Below are 27,683 nucleotides of genomic sequence, written 5' to 3' on the forward strand. Positions count from 1 at the left end.
TCGCAGAACCTCCGACGACCGTCCGAACTTCCGTCGAACTCTCGAACTCCCAACGTGATCATGAACTTGACTCCGGCGCAACTCCTGCTGCTTGTCTAACTTTCATTGTAGTTAATCCTGCACACTTATCTCAACACAGAGATTAGACAACAAATGACAATTGACTTCATCATCAAAATCCGAGATTCAACAGAACAAGCTTGAGGTGACTCTCCCAGAGCTCCTCAATATGTTGAGGGAGGCAGAGAGTACTATTAAGAAAGAGAAGCCAGTTCTCTACACTGGTGAGACCAGAAAGAAAAGGAAAGCAGAAAGATCCCTTAAGAAGGGAAAGGGCAAGGGCAAACAAGGTAAAGCAAAGGTTGCTAAGAAAGACCCAGCAAAGGACAAAGGCCAGTGCTTCCACTGTGGTAAAGATGGGCATTGGAAGAGAAACTGCAAAGAGTACCTTGCAGAAAGGGCGAAACAAAAGCTTGATGAAGCTTCAGGTACATTCATGATCAGTCTCCATTTGTCAGACTCTTATGATAACACATGGGTATTGGATACCAGTAGTGCTTATCATATATGCAATTCGTTGCAGGTTCTGGCAAGGCCTAGGAGACTAGAGAGAGGCGAGATGGACCTCAAGATGGGTAATGGAGCAAAAGTTGCTGTATTAGCTGTTGGCGAGGTCGCCCTACATCTGCCTAGTGGAGCTTTTATTGCATTAGATGCATGTTATTTTGTTCCTTCTATTATCAAAAACATTATCTCCATTTCATGTTTAACAGTTAGTGGATATAAATTTGTTTTTGAGAACAATGGTTGTTCGATATTATTAGATGATAAGATCATCACGAAAGGAACATTGCATAATGGTTTATTTATGTTAGACACCACTCCACATATCATGAATGTAAATGTGTCCAAAAGGAAACGAGATGAGTTGAACAGTGCATACCTGTGGCATTGTAGGCTAGGTCACATCAATGAAATAAGGATTCAAAAGTTACTAAATGATGGATATCTAGATCCATTCGACTATGTGTCATATGCAACTTGTGAGCCTTGCATTCGTGGAAAATTGACCAACTCTCCATTTAGTGGAACTGGAGAGAGAGCCATTGAGTTGTTGGAACTCATACATAGTGATGTATGTGGACCCATGTCAACTCATGCCATTGGAGGTTACTCCTACTTCATTACATTTACTGATAATTTCTCAAGGTATAGATATGTGTACTTAATGAAGTACAAGTCCGAGGCCTTTGAGAAATTCGGAGAGTATAAGAATGAGGTGGAGAACCAGACTGGAAAGAGTATCAAAACTCTTCGATCAGATCGAGGAGGTGAGTACTTAAGTACAGAGTTTACTCAGTTCCTCAAGGACCATGGGATATTATCCCAATGGACACCTCCTTATACACCTCAGCTCAATGGTGTCTCTGAAAGGAGAAATCTTACATTATTAGATATGGTACGGTCCATGATGAGTTTCGCTGACCTACCCATCTCATTCTGGGGATATGCCCTAGAAACCGCAGCTTACCTTCTGAACAGAGTTCCAACTAAGTTGGTAGTGTCTATATCATATGAGATATGGAAAGGGAAGAAGCTTGATCTTAAGGTTGTTAAGATTTGGGGCTGCCCTGCCCACGTTAAAAGACACAACCCCGATAAGTTAGAATCAAAGACAGAGCGATGCATATTTGTGGGATACCCCAAGGAAACTTGTGGGTATTATTTCTATCATCTCGAGGACAAAAAGGTCTTTGTAGCTAAGAGAGCAGTGTTCCTTGGGAAGGAACACATTCTTGGCGGAGACAATGGGAGAATGATAGAGTTGAGCGAAGTTAGAGAACCAAGCTCAAGCACCACTCTACAGCCCGAGTCTGTTCAAGTACCTAATACACAAGTTTCAACTTTACGCAGGTCTGATAGAGTGTCTCATCCTCCTGAGAGATATGTGGGACATATTAGAGGAGAGGATGCTGAGGATATTGATCCTCAGACCTACGAGGAGGCTATTATGAGTGTAGACTCCGGGAAGTGGCAAGAAGCCATGAATTCTGAGATGGATTCTATGTACTCCAATAAGGTTTGGAACCTAGTTGATGCGCCCGAAGGTATTGTACCCATCGGTTGCAAGTGGATCTTTAAGAAAAAGATCGGAGTAGATGGAAAGGTAGAGACCTATAAAGCAAGGCTAGTGGCTAAGGGGTATCGTCAAAGGCAAGGTGTTGACTATGACGAAACCTTCTCACCCGTAGCAATGCTAAAATCCATCAGAATTCTATTGGCTATTGCAGCACACTATGATTATGAGATCTGGCAGATGGATGTGAAAACCGCATTCCTCAACGGGAAGCTCGAGGAGGAGGTGTATATGATGCAACCTGAGGGATTCGTGTCCAAGAACTGCCCAGATAAGGTGTGTAGGTTGCTTAGATCCATTTATGGACTAAAGCAAGCTTCCCGAAGTTGGAACATAAGATTTGATGAGGCAATCAGATCTTATGACTTCGTTAAAAACGAAGATGAGCCTTGTGTATACAGGAAGGTAAGTGGGAGCGCTATCACCTTTTTGGTGTTATATGTGGATGACATCCTCATCATTGGGAATGACGTAGGAATGCTATCCACAGTAAAGACTTGGTTATCTAGACACTTCTCCATAAAGGACTTAGGGGAAGCATCCTATATCTTGGGGATTAGAATCTATAGAGATAGATCCAAGAGGATGCTTGGCTTGTCCCAGTCCAGGTACATAGAAACCATTGTCAAAAGGTTTGTCATGGAAAATTCCAAAGGGCAAACATGAATATGATACCTTATGCCTCAGCAATAGGGTCTATCATGTATGCCATGCTATGTACTAGGCCTGATATAGCGCATGCTTTGAGTGTCACGAGCAGGTATCAGGCGGATCCAGGCTTGGAGCACTGGAAAGCAGTAAAGTGTATCCTTAAGTACTTGAGAAGGACTAAGGATCTTTTACTAGTATATGGAGGTAATAGCTTTAAGGTTGAAGGCTTCACTGACTAAAGTTTTCAGTCTGATGTCGATGATAGCAAGTCGAATTCAGGGTATGTGTACACCTTGAATGGAGGAGCAGTGTGCTGGAAGAGTTCCAAGCAAGATACCACTACTAACTCGACCACAGAGGCAGAGTACATTGCTGCATTAGATGCAGCAAAGGAGGGAGTCTGGATGAAGAAGTTCATCACAGATTTGGGAGTCGTACCGAGTAACGAGGAGCCGACTTCCTTATAATTGCGACAACTACGGGGCGATTACTCAAATAAGGGAACCCGGGTCTCATCAAAAGTATTCTGAGGAGGTTCCAACTTATCAGAGAGATCGTAACCCGAGGAGATGTAGTATTGGAAAGAGTTCCATCCGAAGATAACATTGCAGATCCACTGACAAAGCCGTTGTCTCAGATTGTCTTTGAGCGTCACAGGAGTCTGATGGGGATCAGACACATAGGTGATTGGCTTTAGGTCAAGTGGGAGATTGCTAGTCATAGGTGCCCAGCAAGCCAATCACGTGAGTGATGGCAAGTGTGACTTGATACAGAATCTTTTTGCTTATTATATTTTGGCGTATATCACTTTATAACTATTGCATAAATGCATATATATATTGTGATGTCCTTGGATTTGTGCAATGGGAATCGGATCGTGATGAGATCACGATAATGAGATCGATTCACCTTTAAACACATATCCTAAATAATCCCGGTCATAGGTTACTCGAGAGGGATATCGTGATAACCGGATAGACTGGTGTGCTGTATACCCGTCCATATGATGGATGCAGCTGGTCTCATAGCTGCTCGTGTAGGGACACTAGGGATACAGTACAGGTGCTCATTGGAGAATGAGTTCACTGATTGATCCGCTTACGGAATGCTGGATGGTTGATGATGCCTTATTGTCAAACAGCGATTCCGTAGTCCTAGTGGTGTATCTGGTCCTTAGACTTGAGACACCAAGGATGTCCTGTATGAGTGCTCCACTCTTTGATACCAGACTTATAGGTTTGGCTGTCCCCAGATCTAGTACAGCTGGTCATTGGGAGTAGTAGTCAACCTTACGAGGGCTATTGAGTGTCAATAGAGGATCATCCACTCTCGGCGTCATGAGAGGAATATCCTATGTGTTCTTGCTCAGACAAATCCCTGGCCATGGTCATTCGGGTTGAGAGAGAAAGAGTTCTCCGGGAGAATCCGATTAGAGCGAGACTCGAGTAGAAACCGTATGGGTCTGACAACACCATGCTCAATATACGGTCTTTGGGATATTAGATGGATGAGGGACTATAGGTACATGGTAACTGATGACAGACAGGTCCAATGGATTGGATTCCCCTGTATCGTCTGGGGACTACGGCGTAGTGGCCTAGTACGTCCGTAGTCGATGAGTCGAGTGAATTATTACAAAGATAATAATTCACTGAGTTAGAAGGAGTTCTGACATGTACGACTCACGGCCAGCTCGATATTTGGCCTACAGGGTCACACACATATGGTAGGCATTGCGATGAGTAGAGGTTCGGATATGAGATATCCGACGGAGCCCTTGTCTTATTGGATGCAGATCCAATACCCACTAGGGAAGGACCCATTAGGGTTTGACACGGGATCTCTATAAATAGGAGGGATTCACAGCCTCATAGGCTAGAGTCTTTGCTTGCCTTTCCTATTCTCCTCTCCTTCTCCACCTCAGAGCAGGCCTGGAGTTTTGAGGAGCGTCGTCGCAACCCTACTGTGTGGATCACCGCTAGAGAGGAGGACGCTTGACCTCCTTCACCCTCTCCTAAGGATCTACAAGGAAACAGGGATATACGATCTCCCTAGGTAACACAATCTCTATACGCAGTTTTGTGTTTTGCGGATTTTTGCGCACCAATCTTCGCACGACGACGAACATCTTTTTGGGAATCGAGGATTTTTGTTTTCTTGTTCTTCCGCTACGCATATGATGTCGCCCCCCAATTATTTCCCAACAGAAGGGTCGGTTGAAATCTGGTAGTGTTAGCACCGGTGTCGTTATCATGGCTGCCTTAAGTTTGTCGAAGGCAGCGGAGGCTCTGTCCAACCATTGGAAGACATCCTTTTCTAGTAAGAAATTAAGTGGTACATTGATCTTTCTATAGTTTTTCACGAACTTACGGTAGTAGCCTGTTAAACCTAGAAATCCATGTAGCAATTTTATGTTCCTTAGGGCAGGCCAATTTTGCATTGGTTCAATTTTGAAGGGGTCCACCTGTAATATCCCTCACTTTTGAAAATTTATTAATAAGGATTTATATGTAAATTGGAGGACCTATATGTATATATAAAAATTTCAAGAAATTTCAAGGACTAAACTGTTAAGTTGTAAAAAAAAAAATTAAAAAAAATTGAAAATTTCGGTTTTATCCCACCGCCTCCCACGTTCTCTGTTCCCGAAATAGAGAGAGGAGCTGTGGGGCGTGGGGAGAAGAAGAAAAGAAGTAGAGGGAGAAGAGAAGAAAAGAAGAAGAAGAGGGAAAAGAAGAGAGGAAGAAGAGGGAGAAGAGAAGAAAAGAAGAAGAAGAAGAGAGGGAAGAGAGATAGCTGCAGCGCAGCTAGGGCTGCAGCACCTCTGTTTCGTGTAGGAGGAAACAGAGGAGTTCATGTGTGGGGCGTCGGGGAGGAGAAGGGAAGAAGAGGAGAAGAAGAAGAAGAAGAAGAAGAAGAAGAAGAAGAAGAAAAGAGGAGGTGGCTGCGGCAAGGGCTGCAGTGAGGAGCTATGGGGCGTTGGGGAGGAGAAAGGAAGAAGAGGAGAAGAAGAAAAGAAGAAGAAGAGGGAAAAGAAGAGAGGAGGAAGAAGAGGGAGAAGAGAAGAATAGAAGAAGAAGAAGAAAAAGAGAGGGAAGTGGGAGAGGAGCGAGAGGTGGCAGCGGCTAGGGCTGCAGCACCTCTGTTTCCTGCAGGTGGAAACAGAGGAGAGGTGTGGGGCATTCGAAGAGGAGAAGAAGAAAAAGAGGAAGAGAAGAAGAAGAGGTTGTGATACCTCTGTTTCCTGCAGAGGAAACAGAGAAGATGGTGTGTGTGATGCCGGGGAGGAGGAGGGAAAAAGAAGAGGAGAAGAAGAGAAGGGAAAGGAGGAGCTGTGGCTGCGGCGGTGGCAGCTGCAGCTGGAAGAGAAGGAGAGGAAGAGAAGGTGAGGAAGAAGAGAAGAAGAAGAAAGGAAGGAGAAGGAAGAGGAGAAGGGAAAGAAGCAGCTGCGGCTGCGGCTGTGGCAGCTGCAGCTATAGCAGGGAAAGAGGAAGAGGAAGGAGAGGAAGAAGAGAAGGGGAGGAAGGGGCTGCGGCTGCGGCGATGGCAACTGCAGCTGGAAGAGAAGAAGGAGAGGAAGATGAGCAGGGGAGGAAGAAGTGGCTGTGGTTGTGGCTGAGGCTGCGACTGCAGCAGTGCAGCTGGGAAAAAAGAGAAGGAAAGGAAGAAGAAGAGAAAGGAAAAGGGAAGAAGAGAGGAAGAGGAGAAGGGGAGGCAGCTGCGGCAGTGGCAGCTGCAGCCGGAAGAGAAGGAGAGGAAACAGACCAGGGGAGGAAGAAGAGGCTGCGGCTGTGGTGGCTGCGGCCATGGCTGCGACTGCAGCTGTGGCTGCGACGTTGGCTGCGGTAGCTGCGGTAGCGGTGGTGGCTGCAGCAGCTGCTTTTGAGAAAGAGAAAGAAAGGAAAGGGAAAGAAGAAGAGGTTGCGGTGGTGGCAGCTGCGTCTGCGGCAGCAGTGTTTGGGAAAAAAAAAAAGGTAGGAACGAGAGAAAGGAGGAAGGAAGTAGTACAGTGGAAGGGGCTGCGGTTGTGTCGGAAGGGGCAGTCGTGACTACGACTGTGGTAGTGGCAGCGGCGATGGCTACGATAGTTGCGTTTGAGAAAAAAAGAAAACGAAGAAATGAGAGTAAGAGAGAGCAGGTGACTATACCTCTATGTTCTGCATGAGCTGCAGTTGTGGAGGAAAAAGAGAAGACATATGTAGAACACGGAACAGGGAGAGGACTATCACGCCCCAAAAAAAAAATATCCATGATATTAAAAATTTTTTATCATAACTAACCCAGGATCCAAACACACATTTGAGGTCACTAAGAAAACATTCAGATCAAGAATTTCACTTCTATAATCTACCAATTCATAACCCTGTGCAATTCATAAACATAGCACACATCACTCGATAATTCATACAATCTGAACTCAACTCATCAAAATAAAAACCACAATATAAATCCACAAGTGGGGAAATCTATGCAGTCACCACAATCATCGATTTACCATAAGTTCATATCATTACACAAATTTAATTTAACATTCCAAAACCCTATACATGAGGGATCCTTTAACTTACACAAAATCCACAGGTTTAGATTCATAGTCACATTTCATTAGATGCGAGGTAGCTTATACACAACTACATATATGCTAACAAAAGTTCTGCCCAACGTCTTCTAAACTTTCCACTGCCTCAGCCCATTCTTAACATTTAAGCAAGCGATACGCTATCCTGAAAAATTTATCAACAAACGGGGTGAGCATAAAGAGCTCAGCAAGTGACTAACATATCCATATCAAAATAGTACAATTCCCAAAGAGATACAGTTTCAAAACACAAGGCAGAATATACGATTTTGTAGACATAATATCATTAGGAGCAGAATCACAATTGTCCTTTTAATCATACATATTGGTTCCTGACAGATGGGGCATAGAGTAATTGGAGCATATCAGAAAACAAAGGAAACATATCGGAGCTTATCAATGGCATATAAAATGTTCCAAAACACATCAACGACATATGGAACATTACGAAGCAAACTCAACAGTGAATAAAGCATTTCAGAGCATATCAAACTCATATGTCGTACAGAAGCTCAAACGTCGTCCTTGACGTTGCAATCATATCATATTTATCCAGAGCAGGAACAGAAATAACTCACCAAGACTCTGGATGTCATATCAAACATATAGAGGGTGTAGTGGGATCTCAGTCAGAATGTGATTCATCCATTTCTGAATGACCACCTGACAAAAGTCTCCCACGTCTGGGAGCTCCATCCACCCACGTCTAGGTGAAGTCAAAGGGGGCCGGCAGAGCATCGCAGGCTCTAAGCAATATCCCACATAGCGGGACCCCACATAGCGGGCAAATAAGCGCATACCAGAATATCCCACATAGCGGGACCCCACATAGCGGGCAAATCAGCGCATACCCTTTACCATTTCTGGCAAAGGTCCAGACAATCCCACACACCAGAGTACAAGAAGGCAGTTTCAACAAAATGCAGCATATAACGGAAGCACACGCGGAACAACCAAACGTACATGTGCCCTTTCAAAAACAATGTGATGCAAGGAACAAATCTCTCACAAAAGTATTCATTTTAGGGAAAGAATTGAAAGCAAGAGTGTACAGGGATTCCAAGCAATCATAACCAGCTCAATTCCAATAAGAAGGTTAGGCGAATTCAAGTATCCAAAGGAAATGGAACAGAATACGCGAAATCGACCAAAGCTCGATTTCGGACAGAATTCCAGTGGCACATCAAACAAATATTTCAGAATAACAAATATGCTCCAATACCCATAAGAAGGCTATGGTTGAACCACATATCAGTCCATATTCGGATGGAACAGATTTCATATGAAACAGGGCTCCCAACACAGAGTTACCTCTGATTTGGTAACATAAGGTCAAAATCACAATCACTGGTTTGCAGACTTTATAGGATCGGATTCAACAGACGATAGGGTGAGCAATTGAACCCCAAAATTTTCAAACTATATGTCAAAAGAGAGAATTTCAAGTCTAGTTTCAAATAAAATCAGTTTGGTACAAATCAGAATTTTCAACAGGGAGTTATAGGCGTTTTAGTATCGAAAGGTCAGAAATCTTGAACTCTGTTTTACAGCGTCTATAGGCTCTTTTGAAACAAATTTTTGGGTAAGTATTCGGTGTCCAAACTCTACAAAAACGGTGTCAAAAGAAAGACATACGAGTCTAATTTCAAACAAAAATAGTTCCTGCCTGAATTCTCATTCTGTACTAAAACTTAGGGCTGAAACAGTGCTTAGGGGTCAGTTTACCGAAAACTTTCAGAATCCATAGTTCTATGTCCAAAGAGAAACATATCAGTCTCTAAATAAAAATCTTCCAATTTATTTTGAATCAACATAAAAACAGAGTCAAATACTTATGTTGGATGGGGTTAGAACACTTGCCTTTGCAAATTTTGACCCGAAGTAACAAGATTAAAGCAAAAACCCTAAAAGCCCCAAATTTTCTTTCTCTTCTCCTTCTTCTTCTTCTTCTTCTTCTTCTTCTTTTCTTTCCCTGATCACCCACGAGCTGCCTCCTCTGCTTCCTTAACAACGAAGGCAGAGAGGCTTAAGCGGTGGAATTTGTCATTTGGTGCATTTTGCAGTTTAGTCCTTGTTTTTATCATATTCACGATTAGGTCCTTAGGGTTTACATATAGGTCCTCAGATTCTTTCTTCTTTTTTTTTTTGAACAGATCTCCCAAATCTTACAAATAGGTTACCTCTAATTCATACTCTATTTCTTTTGTCAATTAAAATAGATGCTTACATTATCACCAAAAATTTATACGAACATTCGGAAATGAGGGGTGTTACAAGGACACGGAGGAAAAGTAGAAGGATTTGGGCTGACACCTTCTTTGGATCTTCGGATTCTTTGAAAGGCAAGTGTTTCGATCCTTTCCTATTGCAAGTGTTTCGATCCTTTCTATTGCAAATGTTTCGATCCTTTCCTATTGCAAGTGTTCCGATCCTTCCTAATGCAAGCTTTCTAATCTTTCCTATTGCAAGTGTCATGATCTTTCCTTAATGTAATTTTATCTCTACATTTGATTTTAATATGAGGAACTTTGAATTGTTTTAGCCTTGCATTTAATATATCTCTTGTTTAGACATATCGATCCGAATCTGTGCAACTTCTGAGATTCTGACCTTTCTACCTTGTTATGATTATAACTTCATGTATTGACCTTTGATTTGGACAAAACTTATTTGATCGGAATATAGACTCATAAACCTTTCTTTTGATAGCTTTATTGAGTATATTGGAGCACGATTGATAGTTTGAATCATTTGTTCAATATGCCTCTTGAATTCTGCCAGAAATCGAGCTTTGGTCGATTTCGCATATTCTGGTTTCATTCCTTTAGAAATTGATATCCTTTGGCTTTCTTATTCAATTGAGCTTTATATCACTACTTTGAATTCTTGTATGTTCTTATCCTTAAAATTATTTGCATTCTTGAAAACTATTGTGTAACCTTTATGCTATATCGTATTGACTCATATAAGCACATGTATATCCCATTGTTCTGCATTTGCTTTCGATATGTGCCTATTCTAGTTTCATTCCTTTGGATATCGAATTCATCTAACCTTCTTATTTGAATTGCGTTGTATGTGATTGCTTGGATTCCGTGTGTGCCCTTGCTTTCATTTCCTTTCAAGTCTGAATACAATGGTGAAAGATTATTGCTTACTTCGTATTGACTCGTAAAGGCACATGTACGTTTTGTTGTTCCGCGTGTGCTTCCGATATGTGCTATTCATTGTTCATACTATCCTTTTGTACTCTGGTGTTTGTGGGATATTGTGAACCTTTGTCAAAAATGGTGAAGGGAGTTATGCATAGAGCCTGAGATGCTCTACCGACCCTTATGACTTCACTCAGACGTGGGTGATGGAGCTCCCAGACGTGGGAGACTTATGTTTGGTGGTCATTCAGAAATGGATGTACCATATTATGTTATGGTCCCACTTCACCTTCTGTATGTTTGATATGATATCCAGAGCTTTGGTTATGTGTTTCTATACGTGCTTTGGATAAGAATGATATGAATGCAACGTCAAATTCGACGTTTGAGCTTCTGTTTCACATTCGTTATTGATATGCTCCAAAATGTTTCCTATGCCATTGATATACTTCAAAATGCTTCACATACCATTGATATATTTCGAAATGTTTCATTTGTTATTGATATGTTCCGAAACATTTCATATGCTTCGAAATGTTTCATTTTCTATTGTTATGCTCCTAATGTTCCGTTTGTCATTGATATGCTCTGAAACATTTCATACGCCTTTGATATGCTCTGAAATGTTTCATTTGCTATTGTTATGCTTCGAAATGTTCCATATATAGTTGATATGCTCCGGAACATTTCATACGCTATTAATATGCTCCAATTACTCTATGCTCCATCTGTTATGAACCAAATATGTTTTGAATGACATGACACATGATTTTGTATCTAATGAGATGGTATCCTTGAGAATTCTTGTATTATGTCTTGCATTATGACATCTTACTTGTTTGAAACCGTTCCTTTTATTCTGAATATGCTTTGTCACTTGCTGAGTTGTTTTTAGCTCACTCTATTGTTATATAAATCTTTCAGGTTAGCTTGTCACTTTTTGAGATGTTTGAATTGGGCCGAGGTAGTGGAGAGCTATTCAGTATTATGGGCAAGTCTTGCTAGTTATTATGTTATTGTTGTATAAATATATTTTGTATGTAATGAAATGTTGTCGATGAATCGAAATAGATATACCGTGTAAAAGTGTTAGAATATCTCTCTTAGTTAGAATTTTGGAATGTTAAGTCTAGTTTATGATGATATGAACTTGTGGTGAATAATTGGAGTTCTGATTGTATAATTTATTTAGCTTGTGGATTTATAAATGTTGTTCATGTTTGTCGAGTTTGGCTTGGGTTGCCATAAATGTGAATTATCGAGTGATGTGATATATAATTATAAACTGCACAGGTTTTATAGATGTGAATTTGATAGAATGTTTTTTAGTGTCCTCAAATGTTAGTTTGGATCCTAGATTAGTTTGTGATGAAAATTTTAATATTATCGATATTTTTGAGGGGCGTGACACCACCATCACACCTTCCTCTGATATGATATGCCCAAGATATTCCACCTTCTGTTGAAGAAAGCAAAAATTCGTAGTGGTTGTTGTGTGTTCAAAAGGTGGTTTTCAGTATGTCTTCTTCGCACACTCATATTTGATGATACATGGATCAAATGTCCAGCTTTGTGAAGATTTGTGCTCCCTTTCATCTAACAATTCATCTGCTATTGGAATAAGGTATTTGTCCTTGATGGTTATGTCATTGAGAGCTCGGTAATCAACGCATATTCGCCATGTTCCGTCCTTCTTACGTACAAGCAGCACCGGTGAAGAGTAGAGGTTGTAACTTGGCCGAATAACTCCTGCTTCGAGCATCTCTTTTACAATTATTTCTATTTCATCCTTTTGGAGATGTAGATATTGATATGGTCGAGTATTTGCTGGAGGTTTGCCTAAAAGAATCATTATATAATGATCATACCGACGAGTAAGAGGTAGGTTGTACGGTTCGTCAAATATATCTGAAAATTCAGCAAGCAAAGGAAGTAGGTTTGGATCTTCAAATTCTATTGGCTCTCCCTTACTTTGCTGCTCAAGTTGTACCAAAAATCTACTGCATACTTTATGCAAAACCTTCTTCATTTGTTGTGTGCAAATCGTCGTTACGTCGCCCCCACGTTTCCCGTTCAATATCACCTGTTTCTCCTTACTATAAAATTTCATAATTAGTTGTATAAAATTCTAAGAAATATCACCTAATGTCGTCAACCATTTAATTTTGAGCATGGCCTCATGATCATCAAGAGGGAGAAGGAAGAAATATGTAATTATCTCTTGGTAAGGCCTCATGATCAGCAATAGTTTCACTTACGGGCGCCTACGATCATACTTCAAAATCCATCCATCGGCGATCTTAACGTCAAACCTGCTACAATTCTCGATAGGTAAAGCCATCTGGACAGCAACCTTACTGTTTAGAAAGTTATTAGTACTGCTCGTGTCGATGAGAACAGTGATCGGTCATTGTTTGAGAAGGCCTCCAACTTTCATCGTTTGCGGGTTTGAGTAGCCGGCTAGTGCATGTACCGTAACTTCGGTCGGTTGTAGCTCTTCTTCTGCATCTTCTTCTTCACGTTCAAGGCTCTCTTCTAGATGTTCAATGACCTCTTCTTCTATTGGTTCAATCATAAGAAGTCTCACTTTACTACAGTGATGCTCACGGCTCCACGGCTCGTCACAATGCCAACATAACCCCTTCGCATATCGCTCCCGAAGCTCTTCTCTTGTTAACCTCTTTGGTGTAGGGACTTGGTCGACAATAGGGGGGGCTGAGGGCTTCAATATTACTAGTTGAGGAGTGACCCTAGTCCTCCGAGCTTCATGGTTCAATTACTCCTCTTGATGTCGTGCGAAAGAGATGGCTGCCATAAGCGTATACGGTTGTCGCGCTTTAAATTCTCCTCGGATCTCCGGCTTCAAGCCCTCAATGAAGGTCGTTAATAGCTATTTTTAAGACCAATCATGAGTTTAATTAGATAACCTTTCAAACCTGGTTTGGTACTTATGAATGGTGGAGGTTTGTCGGATCTTTGCTAGTTGTCCGTCAATATTCTCATAATCGGTTGGTCTGAAGCGGATCAACAATCCTTCTTTGAATTGTCACCATGAAAGGACTCCATAAGTAAATTCAAACCAGTCAAACCACTGTATAGCATCTCCTTCAAGATGTATAGCTGCAATTTTCACCATCGATGCATCCGCAGTTTTGTGGTACCGAAAATATCGCTCCGCGCGCGAGATCCAACCAATCAGGTCTCCTTCTTCCCATCTAGGGAAGTCCACTCTCATGCATAGATAGTTGGGGTCGAACATAGAGCTTCCATCTCTTGGAAGTCATATCTTCGGGCTTGGTGCGATTGGGCAAAGCTCTCTTCTTGATGTGATTTCTTCGGGCTTAGTGGTCGGCCCAATCTGAGTTCGGTAAAGAGCATCCGAATCTTATCCTCCATTCGCACCTCAAAGGCTTCAAATTTAGCATTGATTACCTCCTCAGATGCCATAGCATATGCCGCCAAATCTATGATGTTAAGATCTCTCTTTTGTTGTCGGATTAAAGGCATGTATCGGTTGAGAGAGGTGATGGTCGAAAGGGTTGGTGGATTGGTGGATGTAGGCTACGGTTTAGGCTTGTTTTGTGGCTATTTTGGGTGCAGTTTGAGGGTGTGGTTTAGTGGAGTTTTAGGGCTGTGGATGAAAGTTTTGGATCTGTGGTAGATGGTAGCAAAGGTTTGATAGAAATCAGTGGAAGTTGCAGCAAGTATGTGCTGTCTTGTAAGAGTAGAATTATCGTCGAAGAAACAACGGTTTCTCGACGTAATTTCCACCAAAAACTTGAGACAATTGAGGAGGGAATTGATAGAAAAATCATAGTTTATATAACAGCAAGGATATCTAATTTAATCAAGAAAATTTCGACAGTATAACAGCAAGGAAATTGGTCAAGTTGCGATTGCAGAATTCTCGTCGAAAAATTTCAGTGGGTTATGACGAAAATTTGCAGCAACACAAAATCATTTTTAGAGATGAATTTCTTAATAGATCAATCTTAGATGGAAGCCAAGATGATCTATGAGGTGTATAAGAAATTTCATTCAAAAAAGATTGCAAATAGATGGGTTAAGGCAACAATATGCGGCTAAAATTTTTTACAGCACAGATTTTTAAGTATAGCAGATTGGACATAAAAGTTCAGTGGTTTATATTGAGAATTTTTTGATGAAACCAAAGGGAAATCCACTGATAGGAAGTGTCAAAGCTATCATAAAAATTTCGTAGTGATTTGGAAAGAAACAACATAGTATCAAGATCAAACAAACAGTGCTATGCGGCTGAAATTTTACAGTGCAGATTTTCAAGTATAGCAGATTAGACGTAAAATATCAATAGTTTATATTGAGAATTTTTTAACAAAACCAAAGGAAATCTGCTGTTAGGAAATGTCAAAGATGTCATAAAAATTTTATAGAGATTTGGATAGAAAAAACACAGTAGCAAGATTAAACAAACGGTGCTATACGGTTGGAATTCTACAAGGTATCTTTCGTCGTAGAGATGAAAACTTTATGACGAAAAGTTTATGCAACAATATACGAATAATTTTTTTAGGATTTTCAAATAAGGATAACTAAATTGCAGTAGCAGTAAGGTAGGAAACCAGAACCTGTTGCAATTCATGGGGAGATCAAAGGATGATCCACGGTGGTGGATATGACGACGGAATTTGGCGATGATCTTTTAAGCAATTGTGGGAATTGCTTTGGGCGGTTGTGGAGGGTTGATGGATATCTGTGGAAGGGCAGCGAGACGCCAAGAATGCTGCTCTGATACCAGATGTTAGAACCCTTATAGATTCTAAACTTGGGGTTGATCTCTTTAGGGGATCGGCCTCCTTGGAACTCTATAGGGGTTCCTCCCTCCAAGTTGCTGCTCAAAGGCTGCAGAAAAGATTCATCTATTGCTTTTCAAAAGAAGAGGAATACATGGCTATTAAAGGGTTTCTAAACCTTAACTCCTAATAGGACTCCTATTCAAGACTCCTACTTCTAACCAACTCCTAATAGGACTTCTACTCAAGACTCCTATTCCTTTACAACTCATAATTCTTCTCTAAGAAACAACCTCCTAACCCTAGCCGGCCTCTTCACCTCTTTAATAGGGGTCGACTTAGGTAGGTTTTACATGAATGTCCCTCTCAATTAGGACTCTCCTAATTAGAGTCCTAACATCAAGTGACCTCCTCTCTAGCGTTGATCCACATAGTAGGGCTATAGTGATGCTCCTCAAAACTCCAGGCCTAATCTTTAAGGAGGAGAAGGGAAGAGGAGAATAGTAGATGGAAACCCAAAGAGGCTCTAGCCTATGAACCATTGGTTCCCTCCAATTTATAGAGGTCTCCAGTTTATACCCTAATGGATCCTACCCTATTGGGTATTGGATCTTCATCTAACTACCTAAGCCTCTTAGATTAGTGGATCTCTATCCAATAATCTCTCATTAGCTCTTATTAGATCTTATCCATAGAATCCAATAATTTAGGGGCTTATTGGATATCCAATAAGATAGGTGCTCCGACGGATATCTCATATCCGAACCTCTACTCATCGCAACGCCTACAATATGTGTGTGACCCTCTAGGCTCAATATCGAGCTAGTCATGAGTCATACCTATCAGAACTCCTTCTAGCTTAGTGAATTATTATCTCTATAATAATTCACTCGATTCATCGACTATGGACATACTAGGCCACTACGCCATAGTCCTTAGACGATATAGGGGAATCCAATCCATTGGACCTGTTTGTCCTCAATTACCATATACCTATAGTCCCTCATCCATCTAACATCCCAAAGATTATATACCGGGCATGGTGCTATCAGATCCATATGGTTTCCTCTTGAGTCTCGCTCTTATTAGATCCTCACAGAGAACTCTTTCTCTCTCTATCCGAATGACCCTAGCTAGGGATTTGTCTGAGCAAGAACACATGAGATATTCCTTTCATGACACCGAAAGCGAATGATCCTCTATCAACAATCAATAGTCCTTGTAAGGTTGGCTACCACTCCCGATGGCCGATTATGCTAGATTTGGAACCTCCAGACCTATAAGTCTGGTATCAAAGAGTGGAGTACTCATACAGGGCATCCTTGGTACCTCAAGTCTAAAGACCAGATATACCACTAGGACTACAAAAATGTTGTTTGACAATAAGGCATCATCAACCATCCAGCATTCCGTAAGCGGATCAATCAGTGAACTCATTCTCCAATGAGCACTTATACTATATATCTAGTGTCCCCACACGAGTAGCTATGAGACCAACTGCATCCATCATATGGACGAGTATACAGCACACTAGTTTGTCCGGTTATCTTGATGTCCCTCTCAAGTAACCTATGACCGAGATTTTTTAGGATATGTGTTTAAAAGTGAATCAGTCTCATTATCGCGATCTCATCATGATCCGATTCCCATTGTATAGATCCATGGATATCACAATATATTCAAGCAATAGGTAATATAAAGTAATAAAATATCAAATAATAATAATATACAAAAAGATTGTATGTCAAGTCACACGTATCATCACTCACGTGATTAGCTTGCAGGGCACCTATGACTAGCACTATATTCTGATCATGAAGCATTGAAGTTCATTAATCACCAACACAAGTTAAACAAGAGGCATACAGCTTGGGTGGAGTTCTTGTAAACTTATAACTTTACAATCAAGCACAAATCTGATGTTCAAAACGTAGTTGGATGTTAAAGTGGTTGAATTTGAGACATTCAAAGATCTCTATAAGAATGATGTAAATTTTAGCTCAATATGGTAGAATTGCAAATTAGGTTATTTTCAGTAATTTTTTATCTTTGATGATTTTCTTTTTGGAGCTAATACCTTGTGCATTCCATCTTGTTCTTTGATATAAGTAATTATAGCTAAAGCTCATGGTGGTATTTTGGGAGGACATTTTGTTAAGGACAAGACTCTTTAACTCTTGTTCAATCAAATTTCTATTGGCCTAATATGTTCAGAGATATGAAGAGACATATAAAGCAATGTCAAGTGTGTCATTTGACAAAAATAAAAAGTCAAAATTCTGATTTTACACTTCATTAACATTGCCTACTACTTCATGGGAGGAAGTGAGTCTTGATTTCGTTCAGAGAGTGCCAAGAACTCAAAGAAACAAATATTCTATCATGGTTATTGCTAATAGATTTTTAAAAATATCTCACTTTATTCCTTATAATAAATCAAATGATACATCTCAAATTGTTGATTTGTATTTCAAGGAGATTGTCAGATTACATGGTATTTTAAGAACTATGGTATCTGATCGAGATTCAAAATTTCTTAGTCATTTTTGGAGAACCCTTTGGAGGAAGCCGAGTATTTCTTTGAATTTCAACAGCTCACATCATCTATAAACCAATGGGCAAACTAAGATAACAAATAGTGTCACACCCCCTGAATTTAATTCTCATTCAAGATGTGTGAACCTAATTCAAAATTGATAATATTATAATTCAATAAACAATTCAGGATCTAAACACACATTTGAGGCTATAAAAAAAAATTTAAGTCAAAATTTACCTATATAATCCATAATTCATAAAACTTGTGCAGTTTATAATCATACAACATCTTACTTAATGATTCACAAAATCCAAAGCCAACTCAACTATACCATAACCACATCATAAATCCATAAGCGTGGAAATCTATACAATCACAAAACCAACATGTACCACATGTTTATATCATTACACAATTTAAACTTAACATTGTCAAAATCCTGATATGAGAGGTACTTTTCAAACATTTACAAGATACATCAATCCAGATTTGTCATTAATATTTCATTACATACAAAATATACTTATATATCAACCATCTTTCAACTACGAAAGATTTGCCCCAAAAATCTTATAGCTTTCTACTTAATCAGCCCAATTTAAACATTTTAGCGAGTAATAAGCTATCTTGAAAAATTTATATAGCAACGGAGTAAGCATATAAAGCTTAGCAAGTAACTAACATATTCATGGCAAAAAGAACAGTTTTAAACAAATAATATATCAAAATACAAGACAGAGATACAAGAGTTCATAGATAGCTACTCATCGAATGTAAAATTATAATGTCGTTTCGTTCGAAATATGTTTTGTTCATAACAATTGAGGAAAGGTAAATGGGAGCATATCATTGGTATACTGAGCTTAACTATAGCATATGGAATATTTCAAAGCATATCAAAGATGTATAAATATTTTGGAGCATATCAAAGAACAAATATGAAACAGAAGCTCAAATGACACATATGATGTCACATTCATTTTATTCTTATCCAAAGCGTGCATAGAAACATATAACCAAAGCTTTGGATATCATATCAAATATATAGAAGGTGAAGTGAGATCATAATATAATGTGATTTATCCATTTCTGAATGACCACCAAACATAAGTCTCTCACGTTTGGGAGCTCCATCCACCCATGTTTGAATGAAGTCATAGGGGACCGATAGAGCAACATCGTAGGCTCTAAGCATAACTTCCTTTTCCATTTCTAGCAAAGGTTCACATTTATCCCACAAACACCAGAGTACAAAAGGGTATTGTGAACAATAAAATTGGGACATATCGGAAATACATGCAGAACAACAGAATGCATGTGCCTATACGAAACATTACGAAACAAACAAAAGATTTACTATGAATTTGAGAGGCACATTACATGTATTATTTGGATAACCAATTATGCTCAAAATTGCTCAAATTAGGTGTCATTCGAAAGCTGTATCAATCTAGATTTAGATAAATCAAGTTTACTATGAATTGAGTTTCGAACAAGGAGTTATAAATATTTTAATAACTAAAGGTTAGAGAATATTATCTCTATTTTACAGAATTCATAGAGTTGATTAGAACAGATGCTTTAATCAGCATTTATGCTTCAAATCTTTCAAGTTAGATATGCACATAAAGGTTTATGAGTCTAGTTTTCAATAAATCATGTTTCACATAAATCAGAGTTTTCAATAAAGAGTTATAAATAAGAGAGTACTGAAAGGTCAGAACCAATAGTCTCTATTTTACAGATTTCATAGAGTCAATTGAAATAACAGTTTGAATAGACAATTAGAATCCAAATTTGTCAAAAGAAAGAGCTGTGCGTCTATTTTCGAATGAATTTAGTTTCTCTTAAATCCAAAATCAATGCAGAAAGCTATGGCTAGAACAATACAGAAAGATCAAATCTCGAAAAATTTTAGATTCATAATTTTATTCCAAAATGATGGAAATATCATGTATGGAGCCAAAATCTTCCAAAGTTTTCAGAATTAAGATGAAATCAAATATCAAGATTTCTGTAGGAAGGGGTTAGAACACTTGCCTTAGAAAAATTGACTATCAAATGTGGGGAATTGATGTAAAACCTCAAGCAATGTAAAGCTTCTTCTTCTGCTACTTCAATTCCTCTTCCCTTTTCTTCTCAAACCCATGCTGGTTGCAGCAAATATCCCTCCTTTATTATGTTTTCCTTTAATCTCTCATCTAATTACTTAGGTTTGATTAACACAAGGATTATAAGATGGCAAGTATGCATGAAAGAGGCTTATGTATCATCCATAAAACAAACATAGATGGCACCATACTTAGGTTAGCTAGTGACACATGTCCTTTATTTTTTTTCTTAACTTAATGTGAATCTTTGATAAATCATATTAATTTTCTAAGATTCACATTTAGGTCCCTAGCCATAAACTTTTAAAATAAAATTATTTAATATAAAAATATTAAATAATCCTTATATTTACAAATAAGTATTTATAAAATTTTTAAAAATGAGGGATGTTACAAATAGAAGATTGAGAAATTTGTTTAGAAACTATATTGGCAAGAACATTAAGCAATGTGATCTCATTCTTCCATAAATTCAGTTTGCCTATAATCGTTCCATGCATCACAGTCTAAAACACCAGTAGGATTAGCACTATTGGACTAAATCCCTTATTCTACAATTAAGCAAATTAGTGGAAATACTGATGAGAGGGCTAAGTAGATAAAGAAGTTGCATAAGAGTGTTAAAGCAACCATTGAGAAGCAAAATAAGAGATACATACAAGCTGCCAACAAATACAAAAAACACATGGAGTTTAATGCAGGTGATTTAGTTTGGATTCATCTAAGGTAGGAGAGGTTTCCACCAAGCAAATTTGAGAATTGAAACCAAAGGCTGATGGTCCATTCAAGGTGCTTAAGAGAATTGATAAAATTACTTATGAGATCGAGCTACTTGAAGATTACGGAGTGTCTCCAACATTCAATCTAGTTGATTTAAGTGCTTATCATAATCATGTTGATGGAACAAATAAGGACTTAAGGATAAGTCTTTTTCAACCAAGGGAGATTAAACCGAGAGTGCCTAATTTGCTACAATCAACTCATGTGGATCTTGCTGATCCTATGGTATTCTCTACAGCCCATAATATTATCTCATAGCCTTTAATCCAGCCCACTCAAATATGACAACTCATGAGTATATTCATTAGATAAAGTTAAAGCTATTTCAAGGTGTTTTTCTTCATAACCAAAGAATGTATTAAAGTGGTTAGTTACCAAATGTAAGACACTTAATTTCATAATTCTAGCATAAAAAGTTATTTCATACGCTAGTACTTATTTTGGTGTTTTAGAGTTAGAAAGAAGTATAGAAATTGATGGCATTGATAAAAACTCTCTTGGAGTTCTTTCTTAAACTCTATATCTCTTGGATGCTTCCTTGAGTAGTGAGTCTTTTTTTTTCAATTATGTATCTTTGTTTATTATTCTTGAGATTGAAAATTTTTTATATCTTTTTATAATTTTAAATTCGATTATGAGCTATTTATCAATTTTATTAAAGTTTTACAGTGAGTTTATTCTTTTTCAATCGGAAGAATTTATTCCAACAATTTTAGAAACTTATTCCATTTCCTCACCTTGAGCCTAGAAGAAGATATCGAGTAAACGAGGTAAAAATAATAATAATAATAATAATAATAATAATAATAATAATAATAATAATAATAATAATAATAATAGCATAAATTATATTAAATAAATAACAAGTTCATCTTCATCTATATTTTCAAGCAAATCTATCAAAATGATAGTGAAAACAATAACGGTTGCTGTTATTGAAAGAAGAGACGCTTAAATCAACTCAAAAACTGGTCGTTTTATAAAAGCTACTAACCATGAGTGCAGTAGGAATTGAATGAGTAGAAGCACTGCAGGTCGTGACTGATAGGACTTGTGATAAGTATAAAAAATATGAATGAACTTCCAAGGAGAGAAAAAGTCATTAGAGGGCATTAAATTTGAATGAACTAGTGTTGCCGAGCATTAAATTTGCTTTAAGCAGGTAAAGAGATTCCCAATCAGTAAAAAGACAAACGACGACCACTAATCACTTTCAGAAACCAAAGCCAGAGAAACACAATGAGCAGAACAGCACCTGTACTTGGATACGTCCATGAAACTGAAGTTCAAAGCGGTCCAAAGGAATTTAGAATAACCCTCTTGTGGAAACCCATAGGCCACAAGAAATATTGTGGATTGCATATTAAAAAACCTAGATATATACAAAATTGTGTACAAACATTTTGATAGATTATGGCATTATGCATGCCAAGGACCAGGAAAGAAAGTAATACTTTATTGATGTATGTACTGGAAAAAGCATCATCACAGGAGAATTTGAACTTCCAAAGCAAGAGAAACAACTACATAGACCTTAAATATAAATTAAGACATACAGTACCAATGTTACATTTTCCAGGTTGATCAAAATTAGATTATTTCTTCATCCAGAATCATAGAATGACACAAGACAACCAAATAGTGCACCATATCAGTCAGCTATCTTTTTTTTTGGTTTCTGGAACAACATAACTATAAGAAATTAACTGCATCATCAAGTGGATCAGAAAAATATAAAGATGACTGGTCATAGGTTATCTTTTAAAAACACTCATGATAATCTCACTCCAAATACTTCGTTGAAGATGAGCTATCATTACCTTTCCTTGAAGTGATGCTTCTTGTATTTCCAGCTTCTCAAGAGTGCCCTACTTCAGGAACCAGATAATTTTTATTTCTCGACTCAAGTACCACTAAATTTCTCCACTCCAATGTCATTTTTAATTGTGGCCACTGGCCAAAACAGGCAATAAAAAATAATTGGATGATGTTCCATAAGTTAAATATCAGACTACAATAGTCAGATAAGGTTGCACATTAAGTGACTGGAAGTATAGCACCAGACGCTATCATGTTAAGGGCATATCATTGCACTTGTTAGTGGGCACAGTGATTGTGTCGATCAGAATGAACTCAATGCTAATGCATGCCAACTCAGATGTCATGCTGGCACATTATCAACACATATTATGCTGACAAAATTGAATCTCTTGAATAAAAATGTATTTCACTATAACGTGGTCTACTAACAAAGCAAATATAATCCACCAGGTTGACGGGTCAATGTACATGATTTATCCCTAGCAACAAATAGAGGCTATTTTCATAGCTAGAATCCTGGTCACCCAAATTAGAAAGGCACAACCTAACCATTATACCAAGGCTCACCCTAATCAAATATAAATTAAGTAATAAAAGATTAAAATGTTTTGTAACCATTATACCACTATGCCATTACCTCCAACTTTCAAATACAAACAAGTTTTCCTAAATGTCAAGAAGACGTAAAATGAGCTAATATGAGTGCACATGCGGATGAAAGGATTGGATACAGGCACACAAAGCAAAAATATCCTAACAAAATTGATAATCCTAAAGTATCAGAGATACTTGATAGATATTTTGTATTCATAAATAAACAAAACAAATGAACTGGACAAAAATCTTTTCTACTTCATTCTCTACAAAAAAAATATCAAGTGATAGATCTCCATTTCAGGAGCCCAAATCCATGAAAATTTACAGACCTGAGATAAATATTCTGTAAAATAATTTGAAGATATTTCACCAATAATTATTATTTGCTAGACATGCAAGCATATATTTTTTGTAATAAAATAATCTTTCTTACGATAAACCAATAAATTCTAGGTTTTAGGATATGCTAAGTCAAAAATTTTATAGTGGCTTCAGAATTTGACTATCTTATCTACCTCTGAACCATAAGCTATAGAAATTTAAGAGCACAAAAAAATGTGGGTAAGAAAATTTATATGAAATGGCTAAGCACATGAAACTTATGCATCAGAATACTATTATATAGAAATGTCAATATACACCCCGAAAACATAGTACTTTTGGAGAATTTGAACTCTGAGGCTTGCAAGGTTCAATAACATGCCAATAAGAACAATATCCCAAAGAGAACTTACTGTAACCAGATAAAGATGCCCACGTATGGAAAAAAAAAAAAAAAAATTAAAGGTAGCAAATCATTCTGGTTTTCACTTAAATATACAAGATGGATCCTATCCACTTAAGCTAGGTTCTTCTATTGAAAGCAGTGGCCTACTACAGTTTCTTGCTTTAACCAGCGTCTTGTATTATTCATATGAAGACCAGCAGTATTTGTGAGCCAATTCAAAGCTTGATGCTATGTCAATATCTAGATGTCCGGATCATGAAGCAAAAAGTTCACAAACTTAGTCTAGTCAGTGCAATGGCAATTCCAGGAACGGCCTGTGGGTCTTAAATCAGCAGATAATGTCACACAAGAAGAGAAATATCTGAATACATACAAAAGAGAGCTCTTGCTCTATTAAAATTTCCATGCTAGAGATTTTTTTCACATGCAGTTTAATGACCTGCTGCATAATTTCTTTAGGGAAACTATGATAACTGATGTGCTTGATTAGTGAAAAGAGCTTCTGACAATAAACTTCAACAGTCTCCTGGATCCAAATAGATCATATATCATCCTTTTTTCCTTTACAATTCCAACAATATGTTTTATCAGTGGCCAATGTTATACATGTCATAGAAGCTTAATTCTCATACTTTTTTTTGTTACTGTGAAAGATTGACATTCTCATATAGAACTCTCCACAGATGGTCAAAAGAAATATAACACAAAATATGTGCAGAGGTATGGCAGCTAACAAATTCAAAGTGTACATCAGTGTGAATTAGCTAAATTGGATATAATACTATGAATGGAGCATTTCATAGGAAGAAAGTCGTCAAGTAAGCAATCACCAACATTTACAACAGGAATACATGTTTGAAGGGAATAAAAAGGTCACTTCACCTTATCAGTGATGACTGAAACACTCAAATAATTCAGTTTCTGAAAACTATTTGGACCAATCGATGCCACAAAGAAACCACCAGACTAAGAAAAGGATCTGCTTGCATATCACTATAAATATAACTTGGCCCCTAATGAGTAATCAAATATACTATTCACTTTGCATAGCATACACTCTTCTTCTAATATCAGTTATTAACATACTTGCACTCTCGACAGCTATCTCATTTGAGCTCCTTAAATTACTGAACTCCTTTGAATCTTTATATGATTTCAAAGCATCAGACATCATTTCAGCCTTCCTTAAGATAGACTTCTGCTGCTCAACAGTCTGATCATATTCCCTTTCTCTATAAGTATCTGGCAACTTTGTAGAATGCAGCACTGTGTTCATCAGATTCGAAACTTTCCTCTCCAGTTCTAGCATCCCCAAGCTATTTAGTTCTTTCACAAGCATTTGATACGTGATGTACTGGGGCACAATCCCTCTCTTGATCATGCTCTCAAACTCCACAGAGGCCTCCTCAAACCTGTGCGTTCGACAAAGCAAATGCACCAACATAGTGCAAGTATCTAAGTCCAGATCAAAACCGTTCCTGTTCATCTCCCTGATCAGTTGCACGGCCAAATCCAACTTCTCTTTCTCGCATAACATTTTGATCAGTAGCTGGTACGTGAGTCGATCAGGGAAATATCCCAAATGAATCATCTTGGTGTAGAGATTCATTGCTTCTTCAATCTTTCCAAACTTGGAGAAAAACCTGAAGAAATAATTATAGGTGCTCGGCGTGGGAAGAATGCTCCTTCCCACCATCATCTTCAGAACCCTACTTGCGCCCACGAGGTCCCCGTTCTTGCAGAGGCCTTTCACGAGAGAGTTGAAGGTGGAGATATTGGGAGACACACCATAAAGAGGGAACTTTTCCAGCATGCCAAGGGCCTCCTTGAACCTACCGCCCTCCGAGAGCGCGTCGACTATGGGATTACAGGTGAGAGCGTTGGCCTCGATCCCAGCAGCCTTCATCTCTTCCAGCAGGTTGACCGCCTGATCGGGGCGACGCATCCGGCAGAGGCCCTCGATGAGAGTTCCATAAGTGACGACGGTGGGGCGCACACCCTCACGCTTCATCCGGTTCCATATGCGCTCGGCCTCGCGGAGCCTCCGAGATCGAAACCAGCCGTGAAGGAGCATGTTGTAGACCCGGATGGAAGGAGCAGCGGCCTCCTTTCTTGTGCGGTCGACAAACTCCGCGGCTGCTCTAGGGTGACCTTCTTTGCAAAGGGCGTCGATGACGAGCTCAAAGGGTTCCCCGTTTTCCTCCTCCGGGGTGATGGCTTCTGGATGGCGGCGGATGTATTGGAAGGTGCGGATGGCTGCAGAGGGCATTCCGGCGCGTGCGTAGCGGCGGAAGAGCGCAGCAAAGGCCGAGAGGGGGGCGGGGGCGACGTCGAGGAGGAGAGACCAGGCGGAGTCGAAAGCGCGGGACTTGGCGAGGAGGTCCACGAGGGAGACGAGGAGGGAAGGGGTGAGGTGGAGGCGGGCCCAACGGGAGAGGACGACGAGGGCGGCCGAAGGAAGGTCGTCGTCGCGGAGGAGGGCGGCGATAATGGGGGCGGAGGGGGAGATGCCGCAGCGAAGGAGGGCGGAGTCCAGGTGGTAGGTATTGGTTGCAGTCCGGAGGAGGTGGGCGATGGCAGTGGCCGTAGCGGCGATATCATCTTCGCATTCTTCTTGTCCGAAGGAGGCCCACGACGGAGGTGGATTTGGCGATTGGCAAGGAAAATTTAACGCCGCTGGCCCGGGTTTGAGGTCTGGCGGAGAAGGCCAGCGCATGAGAGGATTGCCCGGGATGGAGAGCCACGAGGAGGAGGGAGAACCAGAGGCGGCCGAAAGGGAGCGGAGGAGAATGCTCCGGCTGTTAGTTGTGGCGGTGGTGGCGATGATGGCTCGCCGGAGCAGGCAGGGAAACATACTTGGATCGTGTTGATTTTGCCGAATACCACCCACTGGGACCAGCAAAGCGCTTCCCCCTCCCAGGTTGGGTTTTACTAAGAGTACCGGGTGGAGAAATGCAGCATGCTCTGATCCTAAGGGGCCGCGACGGAGGCGGCGGAGCTGCGTCAACAAATGCGCCTCGACATTACGCCCTCGCCCTCGCCCTCGCCCTCGCCCTCGGTCGGTCCATTTTGCACGCATTACTCGTGTATATTGTTCGACCAAGAAATTAATGTTCAACTCCTTCAAGTTTGCGGTCGAACCACATCTAATTTGGATCTGCATTGGTCTATTCGTTGGGTCAATCCATTCGTTGGGTCAATCCAATTGCGAACCAGATACATGACGAATCGAGTTCCATATCTCTACTCCCTTCATATTCTAACAATTGCAACAAAACATGACGCATGGAATTGTCCGGCAACAGCTGAGCCAGATTTAATTGTGGTCGAGGTCAATCAAGATCCAACGCCACACTATAGTTTCGCAACCCATGCATCCTCAATTTGAAAATTTTCTCATTTTAGCTAAATCCAAATTTAAGTTGGCCCAACGTGTACTTGTTCAATTAAGTTTTACAAAACTAGAGAATACATTACAATTGCAAGGTATAGAAATAATATTTGAATAGTTTGCGTTATATACTGTCAAACAGAGTTATGTTGAGTTAAACTTGATAAGATATATTTTGGGTTCTGGCCACGTCACGATCGACGCGCGCCACGTCTTTGTTAGGTCAGCAAGAGGAGAATTCCCACGCGTCGAGCCGGGATCTGTAACGAGGCATTCCTCGGTACGTCCCATCCCGGAAAGCTCGGGACGACGCCGTATGGTGCCGTTCCGCGTGTTCCGAGACGGCGAATGCACAAAGGTACCTCCTCACCCCTCGAGGATCGGTCACCACACCAAACCCGCGTATGACCAACCTCATACAATAGT

At 39.6% G+C, this 27,683-nt stretch overlaps 1 protein-coding gene across 1 annotated transcript; it reads right to left on the reverse strand.

Moving 5' to 3' along the window:
• Positions 1–24,616: 24,616 nt before the first annotated feature.
• Positions 24,617–26,960, reverse strand: LOC135649720 (pentatricopeptide repeat-containing protein At5g11310, mitochondrial-like). Its single transcript, XM_065168425.1, has one exon. It carries the CDS (start codon positions 26,943–26,945, stop codon positions 24,900–24,902), a length of 2,046 nt encoding a protein of 681 aa, XP_065024497.1. The 5' UTR covers positions 26,946–26,960; the 3' UTR covers positions 24,617–24,899.
• Between the last annotated feature and the right edge of the window lie 723 nt (positions 26,961–27,683).

The sequence above is a fragment of the Musa acuminata genome, chromosome BXJ1-4 (genome assembly GCF_036884655.1).
Source record: "Musa acuminata AAA Group cultivar baxijiao chromosome BXJ1-4, Cavendish_Baxijiao_AAA, whole genome shotgun sequence".
Lineage (NCBI taxonomy): Eukaryota > Viridiplantae > Streptophyta > Magnoliopsida > Zingiberales > Musaceae > Musa > Musa acuminata.

Bases quoted from the DNA above. Each gene is read 5' to 3' on its own strand.
- LOC135649720 (XM_065168425.1), bottom strand. From the start codon at position 26,945: ATGCGTGCAAAATGGACCGACCGAGGGCGAGGGCGAGGGCGAGGGCGA.